General features: G+C 36.4%; 1 protein-coding gene across 1 annotated transcript in view; it reads right to left on the bottom strand.

The window, feature by feature from the left end:
- Nucleotides 1-10,931, bottom strand: part of sez6l2 (seizure related 6 homolog (mouse)-like 2) — a 20,820-nt gene extending 9,889 nt beyond the window's left edge. Inside the window, exons 1-10 of the mRNA XM_015403790.1 lie at nt 10,801-10,931; nt 9,996-10,072; nt 8,772-8,900; nt 8,454-8,669; nt 5,730-5,863; nt 4,720-4,912; nt 4,127-4,312; nt 3,857-4,040; nt 2,618-2,781; nt 2,161-2,355 (exon numbers count right to left, since the gene is read on the bottom strand). Coding sequence (XP_015259276.1) covers nt 2,161-2,355; nt 2,618-2,781; nt 3,857-4,040; nt 4,127-4,312; nt 4,720-4,912; nt 5,730-5,863; nt 8,454-8,669; nt 8,772-8,900; nt 9,996-10,047 — 1,453 coding nt within the window. The 5' untranslated portion in view covers nt 10,048-10,072; nt 10,801-10,931. The remainder of the gene's footprint in view (nt 1-2,160; nt 2,356-2,617; nt 2,782-3,856; nt 4,041-4,126; nt 4,313-4,719; nt 4,913-5,729; nt 5,864-8,453; nt 8,670-8,771; nt 8,901-9,995; nt 10,073-10,800) is intronic.
- Nucleotides 10,932-10,963: the final 32 nt, after the last annotated feature.

Below are 10,963 nucleotides of genomic sequence, written 5' to 3'. Positions count from 1 at the left end.
AGATGATGATAAATAACATAGTTATGTATAATATATTACATTTCTGACTGTATATCCCTGTAATTATTACACACTGTAGCTTTAAAAATACAATCCACTCAAAATCATCCTTGGTAAGAAAAGTTTGTCAAACTGATCTATAGAGAGAATAATTCCAAACAGAGCCATGCTGATAACCTTTGCATTCTGTAAGTAAAATATATTTCCAATAACAGAAACTTGCTCTTAGAAATAGCTGTCAACCCATCAGTGTAAGTTTCCACTCTGAGGGAATCTGCCTGCTATGCTACATGGATGCTTCACCTATTAGCATTTAATCTTTTAGCTCCCTAAAATGCCTGGAATCAGAAATTAAAAATAGCATCTGGCTTTTGGTGCTTGACTGAGGTCATAGCACCTGTGTCTGTTTTATTTGAGTCACGGTGCTTCATGCTGCTCTTTGTTTTCACAGCATAACAACATCACACCATCACTTTGGTTTCAACATCTTGCAGCTTTCGACACCCATCTTATCAAAATGCAGTGTCTAAGTTCAAAAATAGACATGAGTGAAATATCATGTGCTAAATACAGATTGATGTTACAGATTGATTGAAGCTTTCCGTAGGCACATTATAAGACTAATACACAGTGTTCAATTCCACTAATTTGCTTCTCTTCCTGACTTACCTCCATTTCAATGGGAGGAACGTTCAAAAAAGGTGTTAAGGGTTTTTATAATGATCAACAGAGAGGTGAAACATATTTTAACTCCCTTTATGAGTGACACATGAACATCTAATTCATCAACATTATTTGCTATTTATATTAATGACATAGCCGAAGAAATTATCCAAGCTAATTTTATTGTAAAGTGGATGGTTGGAATTTAAATATTTCGTTATATAAAGATGAAATTGTGTTAGTTGCAAAAACTCAGGTTGCGTCAAAGAAAATAGAAGACATTTTTATCTTGTGGTTCAGTAAGAGGCAATAAAACTCAGGTTTTGCATTTTAGACAAAAGAGGGTCCAAGAATGTGCCTACATATTTCCAACAGGATAATGCCTGTAAGTTTCATTAGATCTTTGAATATTGTGTTTAAAAAAAAAAGAAAATTGATATTGCCTGAAGAAGTACAAGTCAGACTCAGCTGAAAAAGCTTTGGACTCTATAAGTCATGTCCTAAACCTTCATTTTGTAACCGTTCTACCTTAGCTGACACTACGGGATATCCAGTTTTACTTTCTGCTGCAACAGTGTGGGGTTTGAGGAAGCTCCTAATAATACTGCTGTTCAATTTAGAGCTATGATGGGTTTCCTTGGGTTGCTGTAGAAGATGAAATGGGTTGGGTGCATCGTTATATAAAACAAAAATCTGAAATGGTGAGGTTGTGGAATCACCTTGTTCTCATATCAGAGAAAAGATTTAAACTAAGATCACAATTACTCTAGTCTAAAGAGACTGCTAAAATATTTTTCTTTGTGATTTAGGTTTTATATACAGTAATACTTGTATATGTTATGATATGAATATAATAAGGATGTATAGGAATGATAAACATTGGTAGATGCAGGAGATTTGTAAGCAACCTAAACTTAGTACTTATATTTAAATCAACTATGTGCTTCAAACAGAATTATTCATAAATTTAAAAACAAAGAGACGATAAAGGTCATTGTGTGAGAAGTTAAGAACTGGTATTCTTCTAAACGTCTAGAAGAGCAATATCTGAGTGTGTTTAGTGAACTTAAAGTTGAGGAAAATTTTCCTTTTATATTTTATTGTCTTTCACATTATTTCAGAAACATTTAGTTTAAAACTGCAGCAGAAACAAGTCTGATTTGTTTTTGGCTATCTGAAGCAGAAGTATTAAGATGGCTGCCCAATGAAGACACTTTTGTTTTAACAAAACTCATCAAAAAATTTTGGCAGCTGAGACAGAGAGATTTCTTTATTCTTTATAAAAAACATTTTTTTTGTGTAATTTAGCTTTGGTAAATATCTTATGGTGTGTTTTATTTTATTTATTGGTTTTCCTTTTTTTCTGTGTAGTAGTTGTTTAGTGTCTAATATGCAGGTTTGGTTTTAAAGGTACGGTACTTTAATAAATAAATTAAAATCAAATCAAATCCTTTCTGTATTTCTGTTGTGCAACCAAAGCTAGGAGATCAGACCTACCCCTGCACACAGGCTCACTGTCATTCCAGTGGGGACTGCGGGGGTCAACACACTCAATGGTCCCAGAACCCTGCTCCATGACGAAGCCTGGAGAGCAGCTAAAGCTCACAATTGTGCCCAGCTGATATGAGATGTCACTACTGCTGAAATTTCCATGAGGCATGTAGGGCTCCCAGCAGTGCTCGTCGTCAAAAGCTTCAGACAGAAAGAAGAAAGGAAATAAGCAACCGCTGCAGACATAAAAACAGAAAGTTCTCCTGTTTACAGATTGACTATGGTTTTCACACAATGTGTTTAAACCACCAACAGGTTTGACAAATTATCTAAAAATATTCCACTGAAGCAAACCCAAGCATTATCTTCTAATAAACGGAACTCTACATTTTGGCAGAATCTGGAAAAAAAAAATGTGTGTAAGCAGAAAGATGCTTATTGAACATCCAAAGACAGCTCTCACCCTCATATCTGAGTGCCAACAGCAGAGGAATGGAGGAAGAATCAACTGTGAGCTCCAAGTACAGCATGGAGCCGTCGCTCAGCAGCCCGCGCTCCGGGACGTCATCGATATCAGAGTCAAAGAGTGACCGAGACAGGGAGCTGTTCCCACTACGGACAATTAACCTGGAAAAAGACAAGAGATACATTTAAAAAACACCATGATTTCTGTCTCAACAAGGAATATAGATGGAAAGCAAAGTGAAAGGTTCTACCTGGCAAACAATGATGTTTGATCTTTCCTTTGTGAAAGAGTACACACAGATTTTTACCTAATAGTCTTGATGGTAATTATACTCTCAGCTCTTTGAATAATAAATGCTGAGGGTGAGTGCATAAGAAAAAAAAAGAGTAATGGCTTAACTATCAAAGAGACCACTAGAAAGCACTTTTAGTCAAGGTCAGGTAAAGAATTTAAATGTTCATCCATTCATTCACAACACAAGTAATCTCAAGCCAATTTACAGGGACAATACTGTCAGATTGGTGAGAAAAATCAGTCGATTGCATTCAGTTTATAAGATCTTTTTTTTTTTTTTGAAAACGTTTCTACTGTGAGTCTAGATTTAGTCATGCCTCACTTTCTAATGAACCACATAACTGGACAATAAACAATAGAAAAAAGGAAATTAGTAGAGGTTGGTCTCATCTGCTCTCTCCTGCGAATGACACCTGGAAAGGATGTATGGGATTTTTTAAGAGGGTAAAGCTAACCAAAAAGAAGTGAAAATAGTGATTTTTAATGTATTCTTAAAGGAGCAGTTTAAATGATTTAGTGACATATTGAAGGTGTGTAAATTTGACTGAACTCATCATGATCCCATCATACCCTCTCTAAGAACACAATCCAGCTCAGGTGGCTGTACTGTCTGGTACTGTCACAGACTGTATGCTGCTTCAATAATATTTGGATTTGCAGACTCACTTCCAATTAAGTCTCTTACCTAAACTGAAAAAAAAAAATATGCATCTGTTTTTGGCATCATATTTAGTTTCTTTAACACAATTATTGTATGCCCTACCCTGCTAACATGAAACAATTGTGTTAAAGTAACTAAATGTGATTAAATAAATGCCAAACTCTAAAAGGAATTTGGGATGAGTCTTTGGTCAGAGCGAGAGAATGACACCCTCTTCCACTGATGTCACTGCAATCATAGTTCGGATATGAAGGAGCATTGATCTCCAAATACAAGCTTACTTGTCTTCATCTTCATCCAGAGCAATCCTCTCAAAGTGTAGATGAAGCCTGTGTCCTTCTTTAGCTTCTATCAGCCAATGGCAGCTTAAATTATTTCCATTACTGTGGTTGCTCACAGGCTGCGAAGGTGGAGACAGTATCCGTCCAACCGTTGCATTACGAATCCATCCTCCACAAGAAACAACTGAAGAAAAATGTTAAAGTTTTTTTAACAATCTGTAAACCAGGTGTGCTGGAAGAATAACTGCAGATCTGCACAGTCCCACCAACCGACACACTGTGGCTCCGGAGTGCTCCAACGTGGTTGCGTCGTGTTGACACAAGTTGCCACCTCATGGCCACGGATCTGGAACCCTGGATCGCAGTGGAAGTGTGCTTGGCCTCCAGGGTGGATGTCGGTCACTGTCACTCCGCCACCCTCAGGTGATGTGGGGAAAGGGCAGGAAAGCAGAAAGGCTGGCAGAAAAAAAAGACAGAAAATCTAATGTTAATGATGCAGAAATAGTTACATTCTTTCCTGCAACATCCTCCCTAAATGGTGATTTAAAGCTCCACTCTTTCTGACAAGCACTCAGTTTTCTAAAATGCTAAAGTATGATACTTTTGGTCAACATGTCTTTATATCTACTGAGCCTTTTTGTGCACATTCTTTAATCTGATGGATATTGATCAGTACAACATATGATAAGCCATCTGGAATGCTGCTACATCTCTTTTCTAAAGAACTTAAATGAAATATAAACCTACCACAGACAAAGCTGCCTTATATGTTACATTTTTTTTTACTGAAGACTAATATTAAACCTTTATGTTTTTAATAAAAGTCTAACTAGTGACATTGAACAGACAGAGGTTATATTTACCTTGATAGTGAAGGCTGAATGTGCCATGGTTGGACTGACGAAGACTGCGGTAGTGAATGGAAACCTGATTGGTCGTGCTGCGGATCACCTGGCCCTCTTTCATCAGCGTCTCATTGGCTAAGAGCTCCGGGCCTGAACCGCCTTGACCCATGATCACCAGAGATTCTTCCTTTGAGAGGTTCGTTTTCCTCACCTTGAGAAAGAAAAGAAAGATGAAGACGACAGAGGGTTAATTCATAAACTTTCGAGCAACTTATCCTAATAAAATATTCCTAAACAACTGAGCTTATATGCTGCACTGCTGCATATTGATTTTCACGTTTGAGTATGAAATAATAAATAGCACAGTTTTGTATTTCTGCTAATCACACTGTATTGCAGTTTTGACAAAAACATGGTTATGTTAAAGCGTGACAGAAAATGGATGGATGTTTAGAGTAGACAACATTATTATTATTAATAATTAATACTGATAACATATTAAAATACATTATTATGATTATATAAAATTATGTATTTATAATTCCCTTTAATATAAAATATATTAATTATGTTGATTGAACTTTATTGCGTAAGAAATGAAGCAAATATTACATTACCTACTTTATTTTCTTTTTTTTTTAAATATATATTTTGATTGTTTCAGCTTTGATCCAAAATGATTTGACATTCTTTATTAACAAGTTATAGTTTCCGATTTCTAAACAGTTGTTTTTTTATATTTGCTTTTGAAAATATGTGTTTCAGTTTTTTTCTTGCATGACAATGTCCTCAATTAATTCAATCATTTCTAGTTTTATTTGTCTCCTCATCTGTTTATATCCTCTGAAGCCCTTTCTTGTTGCTTCTGTCTGTGTAAACTGTAATATTGGAATGAGTTGATCCTGTTTGATAATAATATGATTTATGTTATCTGTATATTCAGTTCAAAGTTTATATACATAAAATAAATAAGTCGAATGCAGAAAAGAGTTCATAAAACTTATTTACACATTTTAAAATTACACAACCTGAATTTCCACGCCGTAGCCTGGATACACAGTAATGCTGTAGGTGCATTCCAAAGTAGATAGTGAGGATGATGATCCAGGATCTGGGGACTCAACAAAATCCTCCATCGCTGACAAAGAAGCATTGCACTGCACTATAAAACAGAGAAACAACAGAAAAAAGAATTTGATATTCATCAAAAGGGGCATTTTTATGAAAGCTATAGCCCAGATTAGTCTGTTGAACAAAATATCTGGCTGATTTAAAGCAGTTTCTGGAACATGGTAAAAAGGCAGCTGCTGTGCTGTGAATGACGGTGGTTCGACCAATTAATATTTCAGATTTGTCATTAAGAGCTCTGAAATTCTTTTATTTACTTAAAAGAAATCTGGTCTACCATGTTTCCTTCCAACAATACTCTTATTTTTAGGCCAGAGCTACCCCCACTTGTACATATGGTTTTTGGTTGTTTTCCACTATTTGCAGATTTATGTGAGGCGACTGCAAATCAATCAACACTTTGTGGCAGACTCAAATTTAGTATGCCCCACGGCACAACCAAGCAGCAGCAAGAACAGTTTCAAGAGAGCTGAAGCATTCTCTTAAAGCACAAATTTGCTGCTGTACCTGGTGAACAAACATGTTTGAGATATTTTTTAGAGACTTCATGAGATCAGCAAACTCCAATGACCACCCTATGACAAAATGAAACACCTCAAAACACAGGTGATGCTCCCTCTGCCTTTTTTCTCTAAAGCACACTCACACCTTAGAGATCATCTTTCTCACAAGACATTTCTCTCTCCAAGTTTGCTGTACATCAGCTGGCCCCCTCCGACTCAATCACATTTCTTTCATTCTCCTTTGTTGCTGACACTCACCAGCTCTCAATCACGAGTTATGAGAGCTGCACAGGCACCTGAACCAATGGAAAGGCTGCACTGGTGTCTCAAATGTTTTTTTTATTTTTTTTCTGACACCCATTAGCACAGGATCGTCTATCACATCATGATGGTCTTATAGTTATTGGCCGGCATGACCACAGGCAGACAAAGATAGTGCTACTATTAATATTTATGTCTTCATATCATGTTTGGTAAACAGTGCCTATTTAGAAATTCACAAACAAAATCATGATTAACAAGTAGAAAAATAATCAGACATTGGTTCACTGTATTTTATCCAGTAAAGTAAAAGGGTTTGAATACAAATTAATTATCAACTTTTTAGATTTTTGCTCTGAAATATTAAAAACAAAACACATAGCTTCCTATGCTTTATGCACTAGTTTGGTTGGTCCAGCCCTTAAAGTTCCTCTAAATACATTCAAGTGTCTGGTATGGATACTTTTGTAGTTGGCTATAAGATTGATTGTGCATAGTGTGAATGCATTAACCTTACATATGAAATTAAGTACTCATCTACATTTCTAAATATTGCATTCTTGTTACTTTAAATTAACTAGATTGTTTCAAATTAGAGATCATCACCAAATGTAAAAAAAGGATTTGATTTCTATAAATGATTCTTTATCTATATTATCAATATTGAAAGGAGGCATTTTCTGATACCGGCTGAAAGCCTGCTGAGCAAAGAAAACAGTTTGCAAATACATAAATAATTGGGGAAAGGACCTTCAATTGATTTACAAGTCTTATAAACAAGTCTTGTGAAACTAAACTCAAAGCGTTTGGCCATGGTGACCATTTTGATTTCAAGCAGCACGCTTGCAAACATGAGATCTCCATCAAAACTGCAGTACAGAAGTAAGAGCATCAAGCTTCGGGTGGTTTGCTCTATGAGAATTTGGTGGACTTCATCCTTCAGATGACATTATAAGGGCAGACGAGGAGGTGGAAATAATGAAGTAGGATCTCAATACATCAGCTAAGAAGTTAGAGGATGTCAAACTCAAGGCCATCACAAAATCCTGATAAAGTTCTTCAAGGTAGAGCTGAAAATGTGAGTGTGAGAAGGGATGACTATAATAAAATAACACCTGGTCTATCAGAGGGAATGAGTCAGTCAAACACTAAGGAAACAGCTTTAAAGACCTGACTGTGTTTAATTTAATTCCAAAGAGTTATTAAAAGGGGACAGATAACTGTTTAAAATTAGAATCAGCCTCTTCTATGCTCCTATAGTAAACATCAACACCTGGTGGCAAGAAATACAAAAAACGCTGAAGGCCACAAGGAAGGAGGAAGGATTGTAATTAGATGTGATGAACAGATGAATATAGGAACATGTTTAACTCAACTGATATGGTCATTGTAATATTTAAACATAAAACTTTGAATAATTCAGTTGAATTGTGCACCTATTAAATTCAAAATGAGAGGATTCTTCCTTTTAAATTTTTTTCTTCACAGGGCACTGAGTGTTAATAATTATAGGTGTTTACACATAGAGGTCAACTGCTTCATGGAGCTTTATGTGAGGGTGTTCGAGAAACACGATCTTATTTGTTTGTTTTAACATCCACAATATTTAAAACTGAACCTCATCCTAGTTTTTAATGACAAAAATATGTAAAACACATTGATAAATATAGAATTAATTGATTTTTCACATTGAGCCCATCAACAGTATATTTAAGTAAACTATTGTTTAAAAAACAGTTGGCATAATTTAAATAGAATGAAAATGAACATAAACGCTTTACAGTGTCACAACATTTCTTTTATAATGTTATCATTCAAACAATAAAAAAAAAACAAAAGCACATTAAGGCAAAGTTGTACCTGGCATGTGCATTGTAGTTATGGTGGTGGTGGTTATTAGTGTGGTGGTGGTCTCTTCTTCTAAGGGGAACGAAGACATTGGACTCCTCAATCCTGTCTTGCCTGCAGCGGAAGAAGACCCTAAAGCTGTGGTAAGGAGCCCCGGTGATATGGCTGCTGCTGTAGACTCAACCGGCTCAAGCTCTGGCACTGCCTGTGTGGGATTGGTGGTGGTACCTGCAAATTGAGAAGGTTCAGTTTAATCCAGTATCCAATGAAGGGTCACTTCAGGGATTTAAGTACAGTCAGAGCATAGAGCTAAATTTTCTGTTAGTGTACCTGTGACTCCAGGAACCTGTCCCAGGTACTCTTTACTTTGCAGAGCAGCGTGTATCAGCTCACCTGGTGGATAGGAGTCTGGAGCTGATGTGGGCGATGCATCAGGCTCAGGAGTCACGAAGCACACACCTGCAACAGACAACATCGGTTACTGTATTTGTTATTGAGAAAACGAATAATTTACACCTCCTGAATATTTCCTAATTTTGTCACATTGCAACCACAAAATACAACATATGTCTCATGATTTCATGTGGCAAAAGAACGTAGAAGATAAAGAGCTAGAAAATGAAAACATTATTTCAACAATGAGCTCCTGACAGTTTGGTGCATTTTATTACCAGCTTTGTGGGTCTTGAAGCTGCAAAACTTTGACTTTTTTTTTAAAATAAAACAATAAAACAATATTCTGATTTGAATTTAGGTCCTTACTTTGATAGGATCAGTCTGACACATATGTGTGTTTTAATCTAAACCGTTCTGTTATAGCTCTGTCTGCATGCTAAGTAAGAGTCCTAGTGCCATACAGCAGAAACCTCTAGCAGGTTTCCCTCTAAGGTTCTCTACAGTAGAAAAAGCCACGTGATGCTGCCACCAGACCTTATGTATTTTCCTTTGCTGCATATGTTTAGTGAAGTTGTATTTTTTTTTTTCATTTGAGCAAATTCCTTCCTCAGCATGCTTGCTCTGTCCATTTAAACAGGACAATGCATGGCCTTTTTTTCCTAACTGCTAAACATTAAACAGAGCTCTGCAGGTTCAATGCTTGGGATATTGCTTTATAACCTGAATATTCTTTAAATTTCACCACAGCCTGATATCTAACCAGTCTTGTGTGTTTCTTGATGTTGGTTGAGTAATATTTTTTATTTTTTTTTTAGAAACAGCTTATAAATAATGTCAAATTCCATACACATAGGCTCTGTCTACTAGACAGATTGACTTGAAAGTAGTTAGTAGATGGGTGCTTTATTTAGGGGAATCAGAATAAAGAGGAGAGAGACTTTGTACATGCTTTATTTGCAATGAATAGCTTAAAAGCTATTCAACATTTATCTTCCAATACACCATTATTTACTACCTTGAAGTAATATAGTGAATAAATTCCATGAAATTAAAATGTGAAATGTGAAAAAGAGTAGATGTAGTGGATCAACAGATGCAGCAAAAATAACACTAACAATAAAAAACACAAACAAGAATGGAGACTACATAACAAATTACCTAAATCCATGTGCATCACGGTGAAGATCACAGCCAAGACTGCGAACCCCATTTTTTTCTGGATGAAGCTGAATGACCTGAGAAGGTTAAAAGGAAGAGAAGGAAAACAAACAGATCTGTGATTTTGCAAACGTGCTTCTCTGCCTAATAATAGCTCGTTATAGCAACAAGAGGCAAATACATCACAGAGCGGTAATGAATAGGCCAACAATCTATTAGTCACCGCATATCTGACTGATATGTTTACATCAAACAGGCCATAATTGACTGGAATCAGATCACCTCGACATAATACTGCTAAAAGCTCCGCTTGTGCAATTTATGCGCAGGGTATCAAATGGCATATGCAAAGAATTGCCAAATATGTAAAAATAATAATAATAATAATATATAATAATAAAAACATTGCATTAAATATATTATTTCTGTTAAGGCTTGATATTCGGGGTTTCCCTATGCAATGTCTCACCCAAATCTGCAACAACGCGCCGAAAAATGCGCTATTCCAAAATCCAGCTACCGAGTAGATATGGTCTCTGAAGGCTCCCTTCTGTCTTTTATTGTTTCCAACCTGTTAATTGTGTGAAAAAAAGCCCATCCGCTGCTATTCGAGGCGTTTCCTCTGTGGAAAATGTCAGCCGGGTGTGAGACATAAATGATGGGGCTTATTCGAGGGAGAGAGATCACCCGGCCCTCTTTGTGCGGAGGACGATTCTTTTTTTCTTTTTTCTTTATTATTTAAACATCAGTCATCACCGCTGTTCTTTCCGCAACAACAATTCATTAAAAGGTGCAGGCTGCTTACCTTTCTCCCAGAATGTTTCCGCTTCTCTTTATTTTGTCAGATCTGGTATCTTGGGGGGTATAGCGTTGCTTGAGGCCGTAAACACGGCTGTGATATTGCTGGTGAGATTGCCTCTAGCTGGTTACCGTGTGGTTGACGCATTCGGCTATAATGTGAGGGCATT

This window comes from Cyprinodon variegatus, unplaced genomic scaffold, assembly GCF_000732505.1.
Source record: "Cyprinodon variegatus isolate N-32 unplaced genomic scaffold, C_variegatus-1.0 Scaffold1566, whole genome shotgun sequence".
Taxonomy (NCBI): Eukaryota; Metazoa; Chordata; class Actinopteri; order Cyprinodontiformes; family Cyprinodontidae; genus Cyprinodon; species Cyprinodon variegatus.
The sequence above is the reverse complement of the archived record's forward strand: the minus strand, read 5'-3'. Positions and strand labels throughout refer to the sequence as shown.